At 35.3% G+C, this 27,474-nt stretch overlaps 1 protein-coding gene across 1 annotated transcript in view; it reads right to left on the reverse strand.

Annotated features, from left to right (window-relative positions):
• LOC149954432 (uncharacterized) overlaps nucleotides 1–26,904 on the reverse strand; it is a 123,231-nt gene extending 96,327 nt beyond the window's left edge. The window contains exons 1-2 of the mRNA XM_090169897.1: nucleotides 26,847–26,904; nucleotides 26,430–26,777 (exon numbers count right to left, since the gene is read on the reverse strand). Of these exons, the coding sequence (XP_090026023.1) occupies nucleotides 26,430–26,777; nucleotides 26,847–26,865 (367 nt within the window). The 5' untranslated portion in view covers nucleotides 26,866–26,904. The remainder of the gene's footprint in view (nucleotides 1–26,429; nucleotides 26,778–26,846) is intronic.
• Nucleotides 26,905–27,474: the final 570 nt, after the last annotated feature.

Below are 27,474 nucleotides of genomic sequence, written 5' to 3' on the forward strand. Positions count from 1 at the left end.
TAAATTGGTTCTACGAGGACTAAAATGGGACGTCCGTTATTCGTCCCGTAGGACGAATTTTGGACGGGACCAAGCTGGGCTCTATGGACCATGCTGGGACGTCCCAGGGACGATTTGTGTTTGCTGGGTAGTTAATACGCGAGGTGGTTATACCAGGTGCTATTTCCCGATAGACGATTACCAGATAGACACACGTTAGAAGCCGTCGATAGACGTTTCCGAGAGCTTGGTCATATTCAACCAGCGAGTTATCGTGGAAGGATGGAACATGTTCCCAAAGACGTCGAAGAACTTGTACTTACACTCACAAGGAGACGACCCGAGGTGGTTCTCACCGATTTTGTTCAAAGTTGGGGGATTGTTAGACCTAGATGTAACATGAAACCCGTTAAAGGGAAAAGTTACGCTGGGCTTCCGTTTTGCCATGGCAACCAAAAATGTTTTTGACAACATAAAATGAGAAAAACTCTATGTAAAATAACATGCGAAAATGACCAATTCTAAGGGTCCTCCCTGTGCAAAACATCAATAAATCAAAAATATATATATTTTTAAAAAAATAAAAAATAGTAAATTTTACATTTTTGGATTACTTTAGAAAAATAGGGGGGAATAAAAACCATTTCGGGTGAACTCGAGCTAATTTGAATAAATAGGTCGAAATTTTAGGTATAATACAAAATATTTTTAAAACTTATGCCGTGATAACTGCCATATATTTTCGCCGATAAATCTTAAAATTTCTACATTATATTATCTGAACGATGTAACCAGATTTTTAGATTTCGATAGAAAAACGACGCCATTTTATAAAATGGCGGATACAAATATAAAACATGGTGCAATAAGTTAGGTAATTTGTATCCGATTAACCTGAGATTTTCGACGTTACATTATGTGCCCGAATGAATTCGTACGATATATTTTTATAGAAATCTGACACCATTTTGGAAAATGGCGGATATCAATTAAACTCATCGTGCGATAAGTTCCGTAAATATTCGTCGATTAATTAGAAATTTTCTACGTTTCATTATCTGCCCGAGCTAATTAGACCTATGGGTTTTCCAATAATAATCCGACGCCATTTTGAAATATGGTGGATATTTATGATGTGATAACTGTCGAAATTATTTGTCGATTTACGTGAAATTTTCTTCATTGCATTATCTTACCGAATAAATAAGCCCCTTACACTGATAGAAATCTGACGCCATTTTACAAAATGGCAGATATCAATATCTCATAATGCGATAACTTTCGAAATTATTTGTCCATTAATTTTAAATCGGCCGTTTGCAAAATAGCGCATAACAAGTTATCTCTTGATTGTTATTTGAAAATTATCGGAAAATTCATTTAAAATGGGTATATTTCGGCAAATTCAACTAATATTGGATAAGTTCTTATATCATTCGGTTAATTGAAATAATTAAGGTTAATTTCACATTAAATTAGGAAAGGAATACATTTAGGTAAATTCGTATAATTTGGGTAAAATGGAATTCAAATTACATTATCGACATTCATATAAATTGGGAGAAATTCAAACTATATTTGGTGTTTTTAATAATATTGAGTATCTTCAAATAATTTTGATTACATTGGAACAATTTTGAGTAAATTCCAATAATATTCGGTTAATTGAAATAATAGTGGGCAAATTTAAATAATATTGTGTATATTTATATAAAATTGGTAAATTGAAATAATATTGAGAAAATTCCAATAATATTGTGCAATTTACATAATTTTGTTTACAGTCTTTTAATTTTCACTAAATCCAATTTATATAGCGTAAGTTCATTTACCATTGGGCGAATTATAATAATTTTGGTAAGTTTATATTATAATATATTATTTGGTAAATAGACGAGTAAGGAAATCAGCTTTCAAATTTTTGCAACGTATTTCCTAGGGAATTGTGGGAAGGAGAAGATAAAGGGATTTGCTATTTCAGGGGTCTACACATAACCTAACCGCAAATTAGTAAATATATATAACCAATATTAATTATTATATTATATATAACCCTACGCTTTTGCTGTAGTGAAGTCCAACCGTAAAAATATTTTTAATTAATTCTACCTTATCTTGGGGCATAACTGATTTTGACAATGTTTTGACATATTGGCATATAATCTCCCGAATTACCAATGACTTCCCAAGTTACCAATAATTTCCCGAATTACCAATAATTTCCCGAATTACCAATAATTTCCCGAATTACCAATAATTTCCAGAATTACCAATAATTTCCAGAATAACAAATTATTTTCCAAATTACCAAAATTTCCCAAATTACCCAAAATTTCCTGAATTACAACCATTTTCTGAATTACCAAAAATTTCCCGAATTACCAATAATTCTACAATGCCAACTGAACTAATTTTATTATATTTAATAATAAAAACAGAATTTCATTAATGCAAAAAATAAACAAATCCTACAACACTAACCAATTAATACTTTTAAAAATAGCTAACTTATTCTATACACTAACCCCCCAGAATATTCCTTTGCTACCCAACGTTCTATGGCCAATAGTTATTAAATTATATTAACGGGTTAACCCTTAATCGCGTCACTAGTGGAAACTAGAGGATTTCGTTTAATAATTCCTTATGGAATTATTACTATATACAGAGCTCCGTGTGGAGATGTAAGTGTTTAACAATATGTTAACTAACGTAACCTCCTTGTATCGCTCATTTAGATAGTGCGCTTAATTTACAACGCGGTTTACCTCCAAAATTAAGTTAGTTTCGGTGGCTCGCGCCTGAAGACTTGGTGATTACTCCATTGAAGAGTCCACTGTTAGTTACGACCTCGATGGCGCACAAGTAGGGATTGCAATCCAGCTGGGTTTTCAATCCAGCTGGATTTTTGCTGGACCGACATCTATCCAGCTGGATCCAACGCGGATCCAGCAATTGTTATATTTTTCAAAAAACCAAACAATTTTATCAAAAATGAACAACAAGTTGGAAATCCAAAATATACCTCTCCTCGGAAGTTTTGCATGGAGAACGAACAGGCGTTGTTTTGAAAGGCGATGCTAGCGTCACATGGCTGTCATACTGTACTAAATAGCGTGATCAAATTAAACTTATCCTGTTATTCCTCCATGGTATGTCTATGATATTATTTATATTCAATTAGTAGACGTGGCAGTCATTGGCTAAGCGTAAAGGAAGACGGACGTTTCCCAAAGTTGTTTGTATAAATATCGTTGCAACATAATTTACCGTAACCCTAAGCACTCGGCCCGTCCCAAAAGTAAAAAAAAACAGGAGTTGGAGAGAAGAAGCCCCATACATACAGAACACACACAACATTCACCCATGTTTGAACACAAACACACAGTACACAAAACATTAAAAAAACACGAATTTGAATACAAACGTTCGAAAGTTGGTTTACTAAAACTAGTAAATCCAAACCGTCGTTACGGTGGGCGTTAACGTTAAAAAATATATCAGATATAACGAGGAGTTTAGCCGTTACACCGGTTTAGCCCTGGTGAACCTTTTCCAAAGTTCATGAAACTACCGACGCGGTGAATACACTTTGCCATCAGACACACCAAACAATTTTAAAACCCCTCGTGAGAGCTTTGTTATGGAAAATTCTTATTTGAAGTAGGAGTTATAAAATATTAGTCTTGAAGTATTTTAAAGGATTAAATCAATCACGTTTGTATAATTTGTAACGCACGTGGGTTGGAGGTATCTATCTACATCAACTAGTTAAGGAGATTCTTGTTGACATCTTGGAAGAATAAGGCAGACGATTACAAATAAACCAGACTGTAAATACTGGCAACAGCTACATTTTATTAATTATTAAACCACATACATTAATACAAGAGGCTTTTTTTTTACTTTTCGGGAAGCACAATCTTAAGAAACAAATGGTATTGATGGCCTTGTCTCATGCAGGGCCCTGGCGCACCTAGCAAAGCGGAAACGTTAACTTTTGTGCCATTCGCGTCACGCGAATCATGATTCACGTGCCAATTATTTAAAATTTAATTACTTGCGAATCCGCATCGCTGGATCCAGCACGTGGTGCTGGAACCAGCAGACCGAAAAATGTGCTGGATCCAGCAATTGCAATACCTACACACAAGTTTCTTTGACGGTTCTTTTACTAACAATTGTTAGTCCACGAGTTTAAAGTTTTAACCCGAAGCATCACGACTAACCCTTTTCGGTTGGCGAACTAGCGGTTCAGGTGGAGTCCACGGCAGTTCTCTTCTTTTTTTTTCTTTTCCAGGGTGCATGCAAGAAACCTTAGGTTAAGGTCACGCGACCAGGTATAGTTTGACGTCGAATAACGTTAATGGAAAATCCGAATGTTTTTCAAAACACAGTTCACCACTTTTGTAATATTTGCCGGTGGGTCCGATACGTGTTTTACAATCAATAGCGCTATATCATATAAGCATGAAAAACCCTCGGAAATCCTCCACGGGTAAAATATACTTAAAGAAATCCGGTTTCTCAAGCATTCCACAAAATTACTACCATGGACGGAAATTTGTTGAACGCTCGAGTTAGAAACCCATGACACCTAGCTCATCTCTCTTTCCATATATCGGTGATAAGTCTATATTTTATTTTTAAATTTCGAATATTGTAAAATATATTTTTGTGGGGTTTAAAAATGGTACAACTTTAAAAGATCGTTAAATAATTACTGAAAGACATACCATTAGCAACGTTGAGGCGCATATGGTTTTTCTTCAACGGAGCTCCACAACACTTTAGCCTAGAAATAAGAGCTCGCCTTTAAGATGGATTGGTCGAGGGGGGACCGTCGAGTTGCCCGCCCGACTATTATCTCTGGGGCAAATTAAAGACTTTGTTTACAAGACAAGTTCGCGACGTTGATGACCTACGACAACGAATAATTGATGCCTGTGAAATTATCCGTAACACGCCTGGAATCTTCCAACGGGTTCCTGAACCATCTATACGACGGGCCCATGCTTAATTGTATCGAAGCCCAAGGTGGTCATTTTTATCCATTTCTGTAATTGAAATAAAATTGTACGTGGTTCATGACATTTGAAGAATAAAAAAGATCCCAATTCAATTAGAAACTTTCATTTAAACCACCGTGACACTTTGAAACACCTTCGTTTTACGTATAACGTACGTAATTTACACACTTATCCTACTTATTTTATTTAAATATAGCACTTTTGATACAAGTGATCGTTTTCGCATCTTTTTTAAAAACAAACTAATGCATAGTAAAAGGAAACAATTGGGTCCCAGGAATAATAAAAACTGCACATTTGCCCGTTTTACGACGTTTTGGAGGACGATTTTTGAGGGCCAATAAGTCGGAAGCAATGCATTTTGGGACCCATGTTCATTAGACCTTTCCGACTCAATATGACCCAAAGAGCACGTTTCTTAATTTTTTACATGCTTATCCGTAACGCCCTGTATAATACATTAATTAAGGTTTAGAATCAAACATTTGCAATGAAAATTCTTAGTAGAATACACATAATAACAGCAATAATAGTCGGAGATAAAAAATTGATAGACTTTTTGGAAGTTTCTATTTTCTAATATTATAATTCTATTTAGAGCCGAAAAATTAAGAAATAAATTCTAACTCTTCTAAGTAGTAAAATAATATCGATTAATTCGTTTTTAATCTTTCTGTAATTTAAAATAGATTTAATTGATTGATTGGCTTTAGATATTCAAAATCCTTAAAATGGCGATTACTCTACGGATAATTAAATCCCCCTTTCTATTTACCCCCGATTTTCGGTGGTAAATAGCCTGTATCTATTTACCACCGAAAATCAGGGGTAAATAGCGCAACCACGCGGCCATTGCTATTTGCCACCGAAAGTCGGGGGTAAATAGTCTCGATCGCGCGACCACGACTGCCACCGAAAGTCGGCGCTCGGGAATTTCGGTGGCAAATAGCAACCGCCGCGCGATCGAGTCTATTTGCCACCGAAAATCGGGGGTGTTTGATTTTCGGTGGCAAATAGCGTAACTGTTCGGCCAAAGCTATTTCCCACCGACACGAACCGAGCCCCGACTTTCGGTGGCCAATAGTCTCACCAATGATGGAGGCTATTTTCCACCCTAAATCTGAAGTTTTTTCGTTTCGGTGGTAAAAAGCCTTCGCCGCGCGTTCCGTGCTATTTGCCACCGAAAGTCGGGCTTACATTTTAATGCTAAATACAGAAATCCGCTTTCGTATTACGATTATTATTAATTTCAGTTTATTATATATGTATGGTGTTTTTAATTTCTGGCTACTAGTAGCGTCGGTTTCTATGGAAATCAAAGTAGGGGTCGTCTCTAAAGAAAAACATGCTTCATGCTATTTTTAAATATAAACAAACAGGGACCTTGTTTCTATAATACGCGAGATTTTTAAAGGTTTATCATTAGAAAGTGCCCGTTTTTCAGGGGCTGTTGATATAGACCAAAAGGTTACTATATATTTTTGACAAAATCATTTATATCAGCTGATTTTATTTTGAAATAAATGTTTTGAAGGCGGAAATTCTCCATTTTCTTATGTAGTCAAGTTGGGGTACTTTTTAACGACTTAGTTGTCGCTGTTGGTAGTATCTGTTATCCATAAGAAAGGGTTTGATAGAAATCTGAACAATTGATAATCAATAATTTAACCAATCAAATCTTGATTAAATTTCGGTGAGCCTTCGTAAATATTATTAACTTTTCATCACGGTTTGGCTCGTCGATTTAAAAAACACATATTTTGCGTACGAGTATTTATCTAGAAATGTAGGGGTTGTTCATATAAAACGAAATGGTAGTATATGTATTATTTTTAATCAATTATCAATTAATTAACATTATGAATTTTAGTTTATTCAAATGTTTCTTGAACTATAAGATTGGGGCGCTTAACTAAATGATCAATTAGGGGTCGTCTATAAAGATTTCTTACTTTGTACTTGCATTCGAACGATTATATTTCCGAGCTTACGTAAGCGTTTATTTAGCTTTGTTCGGATTGCCGTCTTATTTCACGATACACTCAGGGGTTTTCCATATAAACCGAAAAGGTAAATTGCACTTATTTTATCATTATTTTCTTTAATTGTCTGCCTGTTGGTCATATTAGGTTATCCAGTAACAATATCTATTATATATTTCTCAGTTTGTTCTGTATGGATTGGATGGATGTATGTATGTCTATCCCTTTAATAACTTTTAAACGCTGCTAGGTAACATGCTGAAATTTTCACCACGTTCTCGACTTTCTTTTTCTAACTCAACGCCACTCTTATGACCTTGCTGTCACCTTCCGTGCCCCCAAGTGACTTCCTTGCGACTAAAGTATTGTTTAGGTTAGGTGAGGTGATAGTTGATAGATGATAGGTACGGTGATTGGTAAAAGGTAATAGATGAGGTACAGGTGATAGCAAAAGTAAGTATGAGAAGCGGCCCTCTTCTAGATTTCGGAGAGGCGTCTAATTTTCAAATTTGTTCATTCAGGGATTATCATTGGCAAATATCGTTTCATTGGATGTTTATAGCAAGATAGATAGAGCCAAAATTAAATAGAACTACTTTCTTATTTTAAATCTTCAATTTGAAACCGGTTTTACTGGTGTCAATGGACGTCTTGCAGTAGAGAAAGATAGAAAAGTTCACTTATCCTATTTACGTCTGGGTAAGTGAAAGCTGATAAGTGTGAAGTGATAGGTGATAGGTGTGAGGTTATAGCTAAGGTCAAGTGATATATGAGGTAAGGCGATAGATTAGTAGGTTATAGGTAAGGTGAAGTGATATATGAGGTAAGACGATGGATAAGTAGGTTATAGGTAAGGTGAAGTGATATATGAGGTAAGGCGATTGATTAGTAGGTGATAAGTAAGGTGATAGGTGATAGGTAAGGTGATAGGTTTGAGGTAATAGGTGATATTAGGTGATAGGTGATATTAGGTGATAGGTGAGGTGTGCTGTGATAGGTGAGTTAAGGTGATAAGTATTAGGTTATAGGTGATACGTGCGAGCAAGTGAGGTGGAATTAGGTGGGGTAATAAGTGATAGGTGATATGTGAGGTACAGATGATAGGTGTTGAAGTTATATTGTGAGGGGTCATTCCATGACAAAACGCCTGCCACAGAACACCCGACCCCTTTCGATTTTGCCCAAATTTTGTATACAGGGTTTTTTGGGCCTAGGAAAACGATTTTGACAGTTTCATAACGATCGGTTCAGCCGTTTACGAGATACAGCATACGCGTTTTTTCAAAAGTACGCCTTGACCCCCTAAATGTTTTCTACTATATCTTAAGACATAATTATCGCAAAATCACATGTAATACCTCATTTTAAAGACAATGCGCACCCTAATATGAATATTTAATCAGAGTTGTCATTTGACGTAATAGTCATTAAAATCTGGGCCTTTAAATAATTTGACCTTTGACCTTGCCCAGACACCTCAGTCGTAGGTCAACGATTTTAGCATTTTTAAAATTCCCACTATCGAATACATAATAATCACTCAAAATCTCAAAGTAATATTTGTAGTTTTCGAGATATTAATTTTTGAAATTTACCCCTCAAATTAATGAAAATGCTATTTTATACACGAAACTAGTTGACCTACTAAATAAATTAAAAATATTATTATTTTGGTAATTTTGAGTTTAGAATATCAAATACACTAATTCTTAAATTAAGTTGAGTTATTTACATATTATTTTTAGTTTTGCATGTTATCTGTAGACAGAAGACATCACTAAATTGCTTGTCCTTAGTATAGTCTGGCGTTCAATATTATTGTAGCGTATCTTACTGCACCCTAAAATGGAAATGTGCTAGATATCTCAAGAAAACCCAATATTGCTCTTAGTCATATCGATTACGTTTTTAATAACGTAAAAATGTTTTAATATCTTTTTAATATATAATAGTTATAATTGAGTAGTTAAATATATTAACAGCGATAATTGAGTAGCGAAATAGAATTTATTTAACTGTATATTCTCGAACAAAGCCCTGAAATGGATCGAAATTGTTCGTTTTGGAGAGACAGTAGTAAATGTCATTTGCAAACACTTTCGAAAACAGTTGGTATCAACAACCATCTGTCCGAGGATGACAAATTAGTTCTTAGCAGCCGAACAGCTATACCTATGTCCAAAATAAGAAACATATGTCGTCACCATGAAGAACTTTTTATGAAAAGGTATTCAACGAGTCAAAAGAAGTGTATGAATCCTTTTGGGACTCACGACGCTGAAAGAAAGAGTGGACTAAAAACTACTTCATTGGATTTGTTCAAAAAATTAAAGTTACGAGGAATTGAAGTTATCGCTGGAAATAAGTTGTGCATCCAGTGTTTTATGTCTGCTGGAAAAAAAGTAAAGGATGAACTCCAAATACAGTTGGACGTTTCAGAAGTTCACACTGCACAAGAATCACAAGAAAGCGATTCTTTTTCATTTAGTCAACCTTGTTCATCGGGAGATGCGACGCAAGACGACAAAGCTATAGCTTTAGTGGCAGTTAACGAAACTCTAATAAACTTGGGAGAATCTCCTGTTAAAAGAAGTAAGAAATATATTCAATTTGAAAGAATTTATATATGTATACATATATAAATACATATATTTTTTAACTTTTGTACAGAAGGTTTGTCATCTCGCCAAAAAACAATTCTAAGCAGGACTAAGTTAAACGCTGTGAACAATTCATTGAAACGCAAATTAGAAGAGTCAATGGAAATTTCTCTTGATGAAACAGACGATAATATGGTTACGGACGATGTTTTTAGAAAGCTCGAAGAACATCGATTATATGAGAATATTTTGAACGAACTGAGAGAGAAATTCAATAACTCCAAGACATCATACGGCGAAAAGCTTCGGATCCTGACCTTGTCACCATTTGGAATACAACGCACAATGGAGGAATTTGGAGCACCAGAATACATGGTCAAACGAAGCAGGAATCTTAAATCTAGTCAAGGAATTCTTTCGCTACCAGAGAAACAATCGAAGGGATTAATATTGACCGAAGACGTTAAATCAAAGGTCGTTGAATTTTACGAAAATGACGATAACAGTCGTATGACACCTGGACAAAAGGAGTTTGTGTCAGTTAGAAACCATGAGACAGGTCAAAAAGAACATCATCAAAAGAGGCTTGTACTGCTGAACCTGAGAGAGCTCTATAACAAATTCAAGGAAGAGCATGATTTGACGTTAGGATTTTCGTCATTTTGTTATCTACGACCACCTTGGTGTGTATTAGCAGGTTCGTCAGGTACACATTCAGTGTGTGTCTGCACCTATCACCAAAATGTCAAGCTAATGATATCAGCTCTACCGTCTCCTTGTCCTTTAAAATGTGATATCGATTTCATGGCGCTCACCGTGTGTGACACTCAAAACAGGAATTGTATGATGAGGGTGTGCAAGGACAGTCCTGGGAAAAATGGTCTACTTGAAAATGAATATTTAACGAACCTTTTAGAAGATTTTGAAAATATAAAGTTCATGCAATGGGTGACAACTGACAGCACAAAGCTCATGACCTTGAGCGAGAGTGTTGAAAACTTTTTCGACTCTTTGGCCATTAAACTACTTGAACTAACGCGTCATCATTACACATCTAAGTCGCAATCTAATTATCTTAAAAACCTCAAAAAAACTCTAAAACCTGGTGACGTAATTGTTCTCGGTGATTTTGCGGAGAACTATTCCTTCGTAATTCAAGACGAAGCACAAGGGTTCCATTGGGACAATTCTCAAGCGACAGTGCATCCCTTCGTAATCTACTTCAGGGTAGTCGAAAACGGAGAACTTAACCACTTAAATTTTTGTATTATCAGTGATACCAGAACACATACAACCAATACTGTTCACAGTTTTTTAACTTATCTAATTCCAAATATAAAAACACATGTTCCTAATGTTAGAAAGCTAATTTATTTTACGGATGGATGTGCTGGACAGTATAAAAACAAATACAACTTTTCTAATCTCTGTTGCCACAAACAAGATTTTGGTTTGGACGCTGAATGGCATTTTTTTGCCACATCTCATGGCAAGGGACCTTGTGACGGAATTGGCGGAACAGTGAGGCGTAAAACAGCAAGAGTCAGTCTTCAGCGACCAGTGACTGGACAGATTTTGACTCCAACAGATATGTTTAATTTCTGCCTATCAAACTTCGAAAATATCAAGTTCATCTATGTTAAAAACGAAGAAATTGAGCGACAAAAGGAACTTTTAAAAGAAAGGTTTTCTAAAGCCATAACAGTTAAATGAAATCATGGTTTCTCCGTTATCTAATGACGATTCGCTAACCACAGTTAAGGTTTCGACTTTAGAATTGTCAGATACTCGAAATCAAGAGGCTGAAAACTTTAAAGTGGGAAATTTGGTAGCCAGCGTCTACAAAGGCCAACTTTACGTTGGATTAATTGAGGAAGTATCAGAAGAGTTTGGAGACTTCTTTGTAAACTTTTTGCGTCCCCCTGGTATTTCGGACAAATACACATGGCCCAGAAGGATCGATAGCAGTTGGGTGTCAAGTGAAAATGTTCTATGTGCAATTGAAATTCTTGTAGGTTTACCAAATTCAAAAGGCTATCAAATCAAAGAACACGATAAAAATAAAATTACCAAAGCCTTTTCCATGTATAAAGAAGTTTAAGCTGTTTTGTGTAAATAAAAAATTAATTGGTGTGTAAACTATAAAAATAAATGGTTTTGGTATTTCATTTTGTGTGTGGTGGGGTAAATTTCAAAAATTAATATCTCGAAAACTACAAATATTACTTTGAGATTTTGAGTGATTATTATGTATTCGATAGTGGGAATTTTAAAAATGCTAAAATCGTTGACCTACGACTGAGGTGTCTGGGCAAGGTCAAAGGTCAAATTATTTAAAGGCCCAGATTTTAATGACATTTACGTCAAATGACAACTCTGATTAAATATTCATATTAGGGTGCGCATTGTCTTTAAAATGAGGTATTACATGTGATTTTGCGATAATTATGTCATAAGATATACTAGAAAACATTTAGGGGGTCAAGGCGAACTTTTGAAAAAACGCGTATGCTGTATCTCGTAAACGGCTGAACCGATCGTTATGAAACTGTCAAAATCGTTTTCCTAGGCCCAAAAAACCTTGTATACAAAATTTTGGCGAAATCGAAAGGGGTCGGGTGTTAAAATTAAAAAAAAACGAGGTCGTTTTGTCATGGAATGACCCTGAGGTGATAGGTTTGAGATGTGAGGTGATGTGATAGTGAGGTTTTTTTAGATGTAACGTAGGTATGTTTTTTTTAATCTAAAGCGTTTGTAATTTTTTGCCCTATAAGTAACCTTTTTAGTTTTTATTCTATACTCCCCGCACAGCTCGGGACGACCTTTAAGGGGCCTCTTCTTCATTCTCTAGCCAAGGGCCACAAAAGGAGCCAGTACCAACATGTTTCCATTACGCGAAACTCTCGACGGGAGAAAGCTGGTAAAAAAGGCTAGTCTTTTATAAAGAAGGCTATTTTACTAGGGTAGGAATCAGGTGCGGAAGGCCACGGGAGAGTTGGTTAAATCCTACTGGGTCGTGAAAAATATTAGTTAAAGAGCGAGTTGGGGTCAGTGAGGCTCCGATGTTCAACTGACTATAAGGCCGCCACTCCGTCCCTGGTGGCAAATCACGTGTATCAGTGAGGGACATTTCATAACACATGTAACGGCTCCATCAATAAAAGGAAAAAACCTATACCCTAAATATTTCCTTCCGTCTAGTAATAGTCCTCCCATATTGTGTTTTACCCGGAAAATTCTATATGTTTTTTGGAGTGCTGAATCCGAATCTGAGGTTTTCTAATAAAATTTCGTGACACAACATTGAAAAAAAATTAAAACCGTTAAAAACCCATTTGCAAATTGGCATTTTTAGGCTTAGAAGTGTTGAAAGTAGGACCTTGCGCATCTTCCATTTGCGATTAAAAATCGGATATTTTTCAGATTTGCTCTTCGTTTCGTAATTTAAAAAATTGCAACGAAGACTTGAAAATGTTTCACATTTCCAGTCAATACTATTTTGAGAAAATTTAAGTTTCGAAATTTGTTTAAACATTTTATTTATCTAGCCCCAAAACCGCCCAAATCTTGGCTAGATTTTCACTATATTAAAGAAATTGTTTTATCATTGATAAACATCAATAGTTTCCCAACCAACAGAGATTGCAACGATTTTGCACCGTTATTACATTATATCACATCTTGTTAACCTACAGTGAAAAGATCTACACAATTGGTTCGCAACGTTTGGAGAAAAATCCAGTCCAAGAAGGCTGATTTTGTGCATTTTGAAATGGTTTTCGTTCCGATCTTTATTAATATGCGGGACATTGCCATCCGAAAAATACTACGTGCTATGAATAGCTTAATCTATCCAATGTAAAAGTCAAAATGGTCCAAGACGCAATAGGAAGCTAACTTGGCCGCTAGGGGTCGCAAGAAAACATATTTAGATTTGACAGATCCAGGTATTTTTAATAAACGAAATATGTAAAAATCTTTATTATATGCACTCTCTGGAATTTTGGCTAGAAAATCGGGCTTTTGGAACACTGTGCATTTTAGGTATTTAATGAAAATGTTATAAATGTAACACATGGCTGTGCAGAGTGAAAGCTCAAATTCAGCGGCCCAGTGAAAACATGCCAAAAACGGGTTAAGGGGCCGCTATGGCACTGAGCTTTGCCAGCACCTATATCCTATACTTTTAGCTACAAGGGCGCAAACCCCAGGGGGTAGTTACTCGAGTAATCAGGTGTACACATTTACTGAAATCGATTATCTTATTTCCGAAATCATGGGTAATCACGCGGAATTTTAAAAAAAAATGAGAAAATTCCAGAATTCACCGGTAATCACAAGAATTCTTTGGCAATAAAAATAATTTACCAACAATCACAGGAAAACAATAGTCCTCTCGAAAAATTCGGAAATAATAACATTTTTTATGACTCATTTGTAACCACACATTTTCCAAAATAAACACCGATAATGATTTCCGAAATCAGATATTTGTAAAATAGTAGTATTTAGTAATAGTCATAAAAATTATCAGAGTCTTTCTGGATTAAATAGAAACTGCCAGACGCTTTTCTAATTGCCGCTGGAAGTGCAGTCTGCGTAAAATATTTACAATTACCTAATTTTTGGTCATTCAGACTGAATGACGGTCCACGGCTCGAAACGTCTCGACAATTTTTTTAATAAAAATATTAAATTACTTTTAACCTTTGTTCACGGGTTATTTCTTCGTAAACCTAGCTATTTTATTTCACCTAAAATGTGCTTTGGAGAGAAAACGTTATTGGCACCTTTTGGAAAAATTATTTTAATTTGACTTTTAGAAAAAGGTTATTTGTTTTACAGTGAAATTAAGAACATTTATTGGTGCTATCGCAGTGAAGGTTTTATAGAGCATTTGATCAACGTTGGACTCGTTTAGTGGGCTCCAAAATATAGATTACCGCGGGTTAGACCCTTGACAACTCATGGCACCAAACTATAGGCCACGACTGTAATGAAATTATATATCTTGACCCGTTAGGACTCAGGGTTTTCTGATCATTTCAATCGAAAAATTCAGTTAACTATAAAAAATCGGTTAAGTTACAGATATTTTCCTAATAAATCTCTCGCACGTTTCTCCGATTACATTTTAGTTCAAATAAATTTCATATTGTTTAGCTGATTACGTTTTTATGAATATAAACATAACTGGTTTTTTAAACATAATAAGTTTATCATTGCTTATGTTTTCGAAAATATATTTTACTCGAAAAACCACTAAGATCTTTAGCTATTTAATTTTGTAACAGTTATTTTAATTTTTTAGAAATACCCAAACAGATTATAGGTTCGTAATAGAAAGAAATTGAATATATTTCCGAGAAATTCTTCTTTTTGAACAAATTTTACCGTCATTAATTAATCAAAAATATTTTTCCAATCAAATAGAACAACAAAACATATGTATTTATCCAAATTCTGTATTACTCGACTAAATTTATTTCATATATATCGTATAAGTTGGGTAATAATGCTAGATCTAAATTCAATATTCTTCGGCTCAAAGCAAATAACTTAAATACGCCATAACTTAGATTTTGAATTCCAATTTGAAAGGCTAGGAATGAAATAAGATGTATGTACTTTGACACATTCCCCTTAAATATTAGGTTATGAAAACGAAGTCTTTGGAGAAATTAGAACTTTCTAAAGTTTTAAATACTGAACACCCACCAAATTAATAAAGCAGGTGTCGCGCTAAAGTGGCTGAACTAGTCTTGAAGATCTGCAGACCAGAAAATTAGAGACTAGTGCCTGGAGTCAAAGATAAATGTCTCAAGAGGGTGGGCATCCGTACTTGTACTGCTGAAGAAACCAGGTGGTACTTGTAGTTTGAAGAAACCAGGTGGTACTTGTACCGTTTGATGAAACCAGGTGGTACTTGTAGTTTGAAGAAACCAGGTGTGACTTGTACCGTTTGAAGAAACCAGGTGGTACTTGTACCGTTTGAAGAAACCAGGTGGTACTTGTACCGTTTGAAGAAACCAGGTGGTACTTGTACCGTTTGAAGAAACCAGGTGGTACTTGTACCGTTTGAAGAAACCAGGTTGCGGCCCATTTCCTCTGTAGCTTTATTTATCTCTTGTACCGATGCTTCCGCCATCGTAACGCGCAGTTAACTGCCGAAAACTAAACAATTCTAGCGTTTGACAAATGTAGTTAAATTGTTCGAATTTCGGATTTTCGAAAGGTTATAAGAAACAAAAGTTCAAAAGTCCTTTTTCCGACAATAGCTAATTTATATAATTTTTGTACGATTGCCGTTTCCCTTTATCGAAAAATAGCTATATTATCTAAATAAAGAACTTGACCCAAAATCATAAAACAGTTAATTTAATTTACGAAATAAAATATGTTTAAACATTAGTTTTCATTTCGTTGAAAAATTTTAATTCCGAGTATAGAATTCCTTAGATAAACAAAAGTATTAAACGATAAATAAACGGTGATAAAATTAATCAAAATATGAAGTGGTTAATTTATTCGGATAAAATTAATCGAATAATACGAAGAACAGCTTAATTCAAATAAAAATTTATGGGATAAACTGGAAAATTTTATTTATGAATAAAAGTTTACCAATCCCCGAGCCCTATAAGGCTATGACCCGTTGCAAAACTAGGTATTTTTCAGGGACCGTTATGCAACTTGATAATTTCGAGGGCCCGTTATCCAACTAGATAATTTCAAGGGCGTTACACTAAATAATTTTTAGGGAACGTTACGCAACTAGATGAGGTTTAGGGGCCATCCTCGAATAAATAGTTTGTTGGCCGCAACGATTCTCGATTACCTATACATTTTCGGATATAACGGATACGCGAAACAACGAAAACAAACATTTTGTTTTTAGACAATACTCAAATACTATTAAGCACATTTTAGTCCATAGGCGTGTGCCCGGGTAATTCCGGGTGGGCCGAGTCCCGCCATGAACAATATTTAAGGGGCGCAAAGTTAAAGTAAACTAACTAGGCCCCCAAAAATGGGGAAAAGGTTGAAAAAACGTGTAATTTAAATAAAAAAAATGAATGGAATTTTTCGTTGGCTACTCGGGCTACATTTACTCTGGTCACTTCGCACCTCTATTTTAGTCCTGTTCAAACATCTTTCTGTTTTCGCCGTGCTTTAGTGTGTTAAAATTGTATCAGAAATGTTTTATTTTTCGTTATCCCTCGAAATGAAGGCGAGCTTAACGGATTTTGTAGAATGTTTCTTCGTGAACGTCTAGGTAGCTCCGACGTGGTCGTTGAAACTTCTAGAGAGCTCTGCTTCTTAACCTCTCTAATATTCTGCTTCAAACTTCTGAGTCTTAGCTAGTTTTTAAGCTTGATTAATATATACTAATTCATGTTATGGTTATTACCTTAGTCAATCGTAAGCTTAGTTTAACGATTTGTATTTAAAGTTTTAAATTATTTGCAATCCAATTTGTAGTATAAAACCAAGAGATGGAAGCGAAGTACGATTTGATCAACTTTTGCCAACAGGCAAACCATAAAAGAAAATAATATTACAATAAGGACATTATCCTTTTCTGTCTGTATGAATGATCAGAATATGTATCGTTAAATAAAACGACAATGCGAACAAAACCAAATAAATGCCTACGTAAGCTCGGAAATATAACATTAGAAAGGTGATACAAATATAAAGTAAGAACTCTTCAAAGGCGTATCCAGGATTTTATTTTTTATTTCAGGGGGTTTTTGAGGGACGTAGATATAGAAAGGCTAGGGGGGGGGGGCGAGTTATTACACAACCAGATGAAATCGCGAGCGTAGCCAGCGCGAAATTTTTCGTTAGCAATAAGTTCAATAACGCATATTTAAAGTACTGGCTAGACTTGGGACGAGTGACAATGACATTTCCGCATGTGTATCAAACGAAGTTTTATAATACATTTGCGAGAAAATTATAATATTAATGATCCTAAATAAAGAACAGTGAACCACTGTTGTACAATAAACTTTAAAACTTTATTAAAAAGCTATGCTACGGCCGTTTCGGCGCTAAAACTGGCGACGTCGTCAGGCAAAACTAATCTAGATACAATTTTTGGCCGAGAGTTATTGAGAGAAACAGAGTAAACACGGTTCGAGTGTAGGCACAAGAATAACAAAAATACATTTTATACCAAAGCAATATTCCCCTGGTTAAGTAACTGTACATAGTGCATAGCAATCTCCTGGGCGGGGACATCAATGTTGTTAATAAGTTGATTAGCAATTCACCTGGTGTTAAGTTTGGGCTATTTTGGTTCGATCTGTGTTTTTCCAGCTCTCAAGTCTCTGAAAAATGATAAGTCAATTATAATATGTAAAGCAGACAAATGGGGGTGTACAGTCATTTTGGATAAAGGTGAATATGAAAAGCGGTTGACGAAACTCTAAATGACGATACGTATAGCAAGCTAAAGAGCAACCACAATGCGGATCTTAGACTAAAAAGGCCCAAAGCCATTGTTGAACATGTTCGGGGGGTTTCACACACTATAGACACCAATAATGCAAAACTAATCCCCAAAGAAAACAACCCAATAAAATTGAACATTAGAGAGTCTATAGAAATTGTGAAATTAAAAATTGCTAATCGACTTATTAACAACATTGATGTCCCCGCCCAGGAGATTGCTATGCACTATGTACAGTTACTTAACCAGGTGAATATTGCTTTGGTATAAAATGTATTGTTGTTTTTCTTGTGCCTACACTCGAACCGTGTTTACTCTGTTTCTCTTAATAACTCTCGGCCAAAAATTGTATCTAGATTAGTTTTGCCTGACGACGTCGCCAGTTTTAGCGCCGAAACGGCCGTAGCATAGCTTTTTAATAAAGTTTTAAAGTTTATTGTACAACAGTGGTTCTCTGTTCTTTATTTAGTTATAACATGTACAAGTTAGTCCTAAAACATATTTAGTTAATGATCCTATTAATATATTTAATATATTAATATATTTTACTGTGCTGCGTTGCGGATATTTCAATTCATTTTTACGTCTTACTGTTTATTTCTTAATATTGCGCTCGTTTCGTAAGAAAGGAATCGAGTCCTAAGGGGGGTGTTTGAACCCCCTAAACTCCCCCCTTATATACGTCCTTGCCCCCCCCCCTTAAATACGCCCTTGAAACTCTTTAGAGACGACCCCTAATTGATCATTTAATTAACAAAAACTTGAGTAAGCTAAAATGAATAACGTTTATTAATTGAAAATAATTTGAAATATATATTTATATAGGCACATTTCGTTATATATGAACAAGCCCTACATTTCTAGATAAATACCCGTACGCGAAACGTTTTTATTTTTAAAAAATCGACTGACTAAGCCGTGATGAAAAGTTTACCTAAAATGTCCAACAAGCAGACAATTTAAGAAAATAATGTTAAAATAGGTAAATTTTATGTTTTCGGTTTGTAAAGATAACCCTTGTGTATCGTTAAATAAGACGGCAATCCGAACAAAGCCAAATAAACGCTTACGTAAGCTCGGAAATATAATCGTTCGAATGTAAGTACAAAGTAAGAAATCTTTATAGACGACCCCTAATTGATCATTTAGCTAAGCGCCCCAATCTTATAGTTCAAAAAAACATTTGAATACGCTAAAATGAATAATGTTAATTATTTGATAATTGATTAAAAATAATACATATACTACCATTTCGTTTTATATGAACAACCCCTACATTTCTAGATAAATACTCGTACGCAAAATATGTGTTTTTTAAATCGACGAACCAAACCGTGATGAAAAGTTAATAATATTTACCAAAGATCACCTAATTTTAATCAAGATTTGATTGATTAAATTTTTGATTATCAATTGAACTGATTTCGATCAAACCCTTTCTTATGGATAACAGATACTACCAACAGCGACAACTAAGTCGGTTAAAAGTACCCCAACTTGACTACATAAGAAAATGGAGAATTTCCACCTTCAAAATATTTGTTTTAAAATAAAATAAGCTGATATAGATAATTTTGTCAAAAATATATGGCAACCTTTTGGTCTATATCAACAGCCCCTGAAAAACGGACATTTTCTAATGATAAACCTTTAAAATCTCGCGTATTATAGAAACAAGGTCCCTGTGTGTTTATATTTAAAAATAGCATGAAGCATGTTTTTCTTTAGAGACGATCCCTACTTTAATTTCCATAGAAACCGACGCTACTAGTAGCCAGCCTGGGAAATAATCTATTTTTTAATTGGTCCATATGACCAGTGACCCCTTAGATTATTAATTATTAAACTGGTCCTTGTGACCAAGGACCCCCTAGCTTCAGAATTATTAAACTGGTCTCATAAAATGTTCCAATGTCATTTTATAAGCCTAGATTATGTTTTTAACATTAATTTTACACGTATTCAAAATAGTTAACTTTATTTTATGAGTATCACAAGAATAGTACAATATAGTACTATCTCACGTAAGACTACTGCCATAGCCTAGAAGACCCTCGTAATTCACCGTATTCTCTCTCTCTAATCCGGGCCCCGTAGCTCCAGAGTCCCCGGTCCGTTACCGCGTAGCTTACCGTACTCGGGGGAAAGGGAACTAGAGGATTGAGGCTTTGAGGCTTTGAGGGCAGAGGGGGTTCGACAGTTTCAACTCGTTCGAGGGATGCGAGCGAGGGACTCTGCATAAAGCCTCGACGTGCGGCCACGGCGGTAGTACGCGGAGTCGCGGTACATAGAAATCCGGTTAATAGGGAAATCAAAATTGATAGAAACCTTGAATTAATAAACTGGTCATCTCCTATTATTTTATATTATTTCGAATTAATAAACTGAACACGGTGACCAGTGACCCCCAAATTTTTAATAAATAAACTGGTCTGAGCAATTAATAAACTGGTCTTTGACCACTTGACCACCGTTATTTCCAAGGCTGCTAGTAGCCAGAAATTAAAAACACCATACATATATAATAAACTGAAATTATTAATAATCGTATATTGAAAGCGGATTTCTGTCATTAGCATTAAAATGTAAGCCCGACTTTCGGTGGCAAATAGCACGGAACGCGCGGCGAAGGCTTTTTACCACCGAAACGAAAAAACTTCAGATTTAAGGTGGAAAATAGCCTCCATCATTGGTGAGACTATTGACCACCGAAAGTCGGGGCTCGGTTCGTGTCAGTGGGAAATAGCTTTGGCCGAACAGCTACGCTATTGCCACCGAAAATCAAACACCCCCGATTTTCGGTGGCAAATAGACTCGATCGCGCGGAGGTTGCTATATGCCACCGAAATTCCCGAGCCCCGACTTTCGGTGGCAGTCGTGGTCGCGCGATCGAGACTATTTACCACCGACTTTCGGTGGCAAATAGCAATGGCCGCGCGGTTGCGCTATTTACCCCCGATTTTCGGTGGTAAATAGATACAGGCTATTTACCACCTAAAATCGGGGGTAAATAGCAACGGCCTAATTAAATAGCTTATGTTAAAAATTGTTAATGTATCATAATAATATTTTTATCTCCATTATTTTAGTCCACTAAATAAGCCTTGAATATAATTTTCGTAATTTTAACTAGCATGAGATTATTTAAGAAAACTCATCTTTCTTAATTGCTACGGCTTACCCATTATGATAGAGTACCATTTATAGAGTACTTTCTTACTATGGGTGAAGCTTCGGAGGTATTTTAAATATAAGTGCCAAGCCACACTCTATTTGAATTCAATGAAATACACAGTTCTCAATGTTGAGAGATTATTACATTAATAATTTTGGTATATTAAGAAAAACACTCTCTTTATGTAGGTAACCTTAGCTTTATACAATTCAACCAAAACTTTCTGGATTTCAAGCTTTTATTGATTTAAAGGTATTTATTTTATTAGATTTCAGGCTCACATGGAAATGGACATATTTCACAGCATATTTTCGAAATTCAACCTTATGTTTGAAAAACTACGCTGGCGGAAACAAAGTGAAAGCGCAGTTTTAAATTGGAGGAACACCAAAAGCTTATTTGAAATGTATTTGATCGGAATCGCCCTTTCTTTCATTGTAATAAGTGTGGAATCACGTGGATGAATTGGGATGCTAATTCTTATCACTGTTAATAATACCACTTTCGATTATAGAAAACAGCTCCCTTACAGACATTGCATAAAGTAGTTTGCAGTCAATTTTGCATTGAAGTCCTGCTTTTAAAAATGGACAGAAACTTTCACAAGTAAACTGTCGATCTTTCGTTGCGAAGGAAGGCCGCATTTAGCCGTTTCTTTCGCCTTTAACATAGTTATTAAAATATTATGGAACTTAATTTGCTTTACCATCCCAAAGGGAGTTAAGAATGTATTGTTGCTTTCAGGCCTCATGGGGGTGAAAATTGTGAGTGCCACCCGAAACAAAATCTGGAATACGCCCTTGTAATCAATCCTTCGTTGGGACATATACAACAATTTTAGACCCATTAAAGACAATACAAAAGAAAATTATACGAATATGTTTAAAGAAACGTAATGATTATCCAAGTAATTTATTATTTCGTGAATTCAAGGTCTTCTTGTTTCGACACTTATACGCGAAAGAGATACTATTATATACTTTTAAAAACTACAAAAATCAAAATCAGATAACAACCTACAATACGAGATTTCAAGAAATACGCAATTTAAATCCTGGGAGATCTTTTAAATCAATTGGGCAAAAACATGCCATGCACTTAGAAGTTCGAAAATATTTAATAATTTAAACCAAAATATTAAAAAATGTACTAATCTTCGAAAATATAAAAAACTGATAATTGACTGGTTGTCGAAAATTGAATATGTTGAACTAAATAATTTATTTATCGTTTAACTTTTGTAACTCTTACTACTTTTTGTAACTCTAGATTAATACAGAATGCAGTTAATTTTTTCTGTGTTTTTTTTGTTTGTATACGCTCTCTTTGCTCACTTTTTGTTCACTTTTTTATAATTTGTTAACTACAAGTAGCTATTATAACACAGCCTTTATAAAATTATATATATTTATAAATTGATAAATAACTTCTTTATACATTTGCTTATGAATAAAATCTATAAATAATATAAACCTCCCTACCACGCACGAGTATGTTCTCATGTGGTAAAGGGACGATGTACTATTTCTGCTAATATTGATCTATATCTTTGGTTTGCATCAATTAATCAAATTAATAATAATAATTATAATTATTGGAAAAAGTTTACCAGAGCTCCCCAAAATAACACAAAATTATTTGTCTAACAGCATTCAAATGTCGCTCACTTTGATGTGCTTTTATGGAAATGAAAGTTAGCTCCCTAATTGCTTTAATTTACAGAAAAACGTTTTCCGGATATTTCTAGTGAAAATGGCATTATTTTTCGAGATAAATAAATTTTCCGACGCATTTTTTTGCAATTTACCGCACACTTTATTTTGACGTTTCAACGCATTTTTCGCCAATTGGAATGCATTTGCGAGGTCTCCCAACATCCTAAAGGGAGCAGGGCGAAAAAAGTAGCTTTGAACGGGGACACAATGTGTTCTATTTACAGAGCTAAAGACTACAAAAGGAAAAATTATAAAACAACTGAACATACTTTTGGTCGAACTATGCAGTTATCTTTCAAAGATCAGCTATTAATGGTGCTTTGTCTATTAAAAGTAGGCCTTTGAGAAGAAAATTTTGCGTAACAGCCATTTAAAATATATGCGTAAATTGGTTTCATCTGTTAGAAAAAAGGTTGACATGCCTTAAAAGCGGTGGATGCAGAAAAAATCAAGGGGGGGGGGGGCGCTAAAAGAAATCTTGAGCATCGGGTGCGCGCCCACCTCTGGCCGTGAATCGCGTTTGATGCTGGGCTGCCCGCGTAAAGGGGGGGGGCCGCCCAAAGAAATCTGGAGCATCGAGTTCACGCCCTCCCCTTGCCGTGAATCGCGCTTAGTGCTGGGCCACCCGCGCGAAGGGGTGGGGTGTTAAAATAAATCTTGAGCATCGGGTGCGCGCCCTCCCCTTGCCGTGAATCGCGCTTGGTGCGGGTCTGCCCACGTCAAGAGGAGTGGGGGCACTAAAATAAATCTTGAGCATCGGGTGCGCGCCCTCCCCTTGCCGTGAATCGCGCTTGGTGCGGGGCCGCCCACGTCAAGGGGGGGGGGCGGTAAAAGAAATCTTGAGCATCGGGTGGAATTAATTGGGTTCAAGGCAGGATATCGTTTGTACATTTGAGCGCTTTTTTGTTTTAGACTTTACATTTTGTCTGCTTATATCTCTGAATCAAAGAACTGTATGACCCATGTCCATGGTACATTTGCGACTCATCTGGATTCAAAGAACAGGCCCTAGAATTTACGACATGCTTATCAGAAACACCCTGTATACAGCTTGCCTTCAATGGTTTACTAACTTAATATAGAGGCTCAAACGACTACGAAGTGTGCTATATTGTAAATATAAATTAAGCGACGAATTAACTCGTTCGTCGTTTAAAATCTAAATTTATTTGATTCGATATATACATGTAGTCACACTGTTTTCTTGTGTGAGTAAGAGTTAAAATATTTGATTTTAGGTTTTGTTTCTAACGTCAATTCTGCTTCAAATACATTTCATAAATCAAGACTCTGCCGTAAGCTAATGGAATTCAGATTTAAGAGTTCGAACTAGGTATCAACTACATTCCAACTTCATCACTTATACTTATAGAGACTATTTAAATTAGTTTACTTTTCATATATCCTTAGACATTTTGTCAGGAAACAGTTGATCAAAAGATAAATTATTTTGTATACGTGAAGTGCCAGCTGTTCGTGGTTGTTGAAAATCATTTTGTCAGTTCATAAATGTCGTTAACCTAATTTAAAAATTAATTGGAGCGAATACACTTAATCCTTCGAGAAACAGCGTATTGAACTTAAAAAATTATTCAGTGAAAGTAAAAGTCTTGACCAAAAATAATTTAAAAAATGAGTGACCATTTTCGTGCACTTTTTTTTTATTTTGGACAGGCGTTTAGACATCTGCAACTAAAAATACTTATATCGGAATAGTAATAGTATATCGGATTGACGAATATGGAAATTTCATAACCATTAATAAGGCACCACCTTAAGTCCAAGTCACCTAGCGATTTTTAATGAAGTTAAAGGGCTAACAAGTCAAAATTGACTGATACCTACTCCAAATGTAACCAAACTTTGTTAACTCCAATAAAATTGAACTTGAACTTGAACTAGTTAGTGTAGGGAGCTGTTGACTCGCATGCCACGAAGGGCTTGCCTCGGTACCACCACCCTCCTACGCATTGTAACCCGGCCACCTGAATTAATGGCTTCAAAAGTAGCTTGATGACTTAAGCCTAAGGTGCTGCCTTGGGTATTAGCCTAGCTGATTATTATAATTAAATACCTTAAATCAGGTAGCTGGAATGAGTTCTCTTGAAGAAAACGAAAAGGGATAAAATTTGACAATAGCGTTTTCGGCAGTCCTAGAGGATTTTGAGCTTGGCGATCGAATGTTATCTATTACTTCAGATAATGCCTTAAATTTCGATATACATTTTTAAGTTCCCTATTTTTCTAAATCAAAAGGTATATTTGTTTTCTTATTACTGAAAATACAATGCACTGTCATCAATTTATTATTTAAAGTACGGAATAAAGTTTTTAGAAAATTTTAGAATGAAATGGTTAGCAAACATCAGTAACCTGCCCAGCAAACACTAAAGACCCTTTAGATATGCGAAAAAGATCCAAAACTCATCGGTTAACACATCCAAATGGTTATTACAGGAATATATCTGGAATATCCAAAACCTTGAACAAACAAATACCGTGTTCCAAATACACCTTCATCATAAAAAAAATCCCCGAGATATCCAAATATACAATTTTCATACATGGTGACAGCATTAATAACAAAAGTAAAAATTATAAAAATATTTCTTTTCTGAAATAATATTAATGTTTTAGAAATTGTTTCGATATTTTTTAATCAAATATAAAAAGTTATTGAGATTGTGATATCCTACTAATGTCTTTTATTCGGGGTGTCTGAAATTGCTCGGACAGTAGAGAGAAGGGTGTCCATCTGGTGAATGAGAATTTCATTCTCAATCACCAGAAGGACACAAAGCTGTAGCTTGGCTCCCTCCGTTCCCCCGTTCCTCCCGCCGTTCACCCGCGCCTGTCCCGTTCATCCCTTAATCACCAGAATTTCTAATCACCAGATTCTCGTTCACCCGCTCTCCCGTTCCTCCCTTAATCACCAGAATTTCTAATCACCAGATTCTCGTTCACGGGTTGCTTTCCCCCAGCCCCATTCTCCAAAATTAGTTTTGCTCGCGCAGATATCTGGAGATTAGATTTTTACCCGTTTGCTTATCGCTTTCGAACCCCTTAATTTCTAATCTCTAGGCAATAAAAACAAGTTATTTACATTTAATTTTTTTATTTTAGAACTTTGTTTACATGTTAGTAGGTACTATCAGATATTCCATTAGATGGTTATCTTGTGCATTACACAATGAAAACAAATTAAAGTTGCTAAGTTTACAGGTTAATTGATTATCTACGAGTAAATTAGTAAAATCTTGTAGTACTTCCGAGGGTGATTTAAAACAGCCAAAATAAGATTTTACTTGATGGTACGAATTAAATTGATCTGGGTACAAAAATAAACCCTCGAAAGGTTTTCCATATAATAATTCGTGAATTTTTTTAAGGTTTTTAACAATAGCTAAGTACATGCATTCGATAACATTTTTATGTTCGTTTAAAAGATTTATTTGAAACCTAATAAAATCAATTTTTTTTTGGAACTCACCGATTTCGCGAGCTCCCAGATCCAGAACATGACCGTAGGCAGAGTTCAATTTGATGTTGTTGGTCGTGGCGACGACGGATACGTTGTTGTCGTGATAGTCGATGATGTTGTGGGTTAGAGACGATGCTCCGGTTTGCGTAGCGGCGAAAAGCTCTCCCCAAAGAGAGAGTAGATTGGTGAAAGCTTCGGAGGTCAGGAACAGAATATTTTCATTCGATTTTTTGAAGAAGAGAACTTGTAATTTTGATCCGTCGAAACCAAAAGAAATGTAGACTGATCCTCCTAACGTGATTTTTATGTTGATACGTATTTCTTGGCCCCTGCGTTTGGATACGGTATGCGTCTCGGCTATAGAAAATGAAAATGTTAAGCCTTTGTCTATTGAAATAGTAATAGTATTAATAAAATATTGCTTACCAATAGATCGTTTTTCCATGTTTACGGTAGATGACGAGAGCAAAGCGGATACACTTCTTTTCAGTTCAGCGTCTCAGAGAGAAATGACGCATGGGAGATTAATCAGTTCCTATCTTGTTGAGATTAATTCATCACGTGATCTAAACTTCAAATAACCCTCAAATTCTATCGGCTGTCTCTCTGAGATAACAGTTCTAGACACTCGAAATTAAACCGTCCCGTGCTCGAAACTGCCTCTAATTATTCCCATTGACGTCACATATTAATCCACTTGGAAGAAGAAAAAAAACCCATTGTAGTTTCCTCTCGAGAGCTTGTGATGCAATCATATCCTAGAAAACAATACAATTAATAGAAATTAACATAAAATTAGTATACTTTTAATACCATTTTGTGAACTACAGTGAAAAAAGTTACAATTTTACGGTAGAAACGTTTTCAAAATACCACAAAATGAACTCAAATAAGAAAATTGTAATTAAAATAATCACTACGGCTATAATTTTAGAAGGTTGTTTCAGGACGGTGATTATGGCAGATGTTTGTACTTCAGTGTCCATATCGGAAATGAAGTTAAATGGAATATTTTGCGTAAATAAGTATAAATTTTAGCATAACCCTAATATAT

The sequence above is a fragment of the Leiobunum rupestre genome, chromosome 3 (assembly GCF_980474605.1).
Source record: "Leiobunum rupestre chromosome 3, qqLeiRupe1.1.hap1, whole genome shotgun sequence".
Lineage (NCBI taxonomy): Eukaryota > Metazoa > Arthropoda > Arachnida > Opiliones > Sclerosomatidae > Leiobunum > Leiobunum rupestre.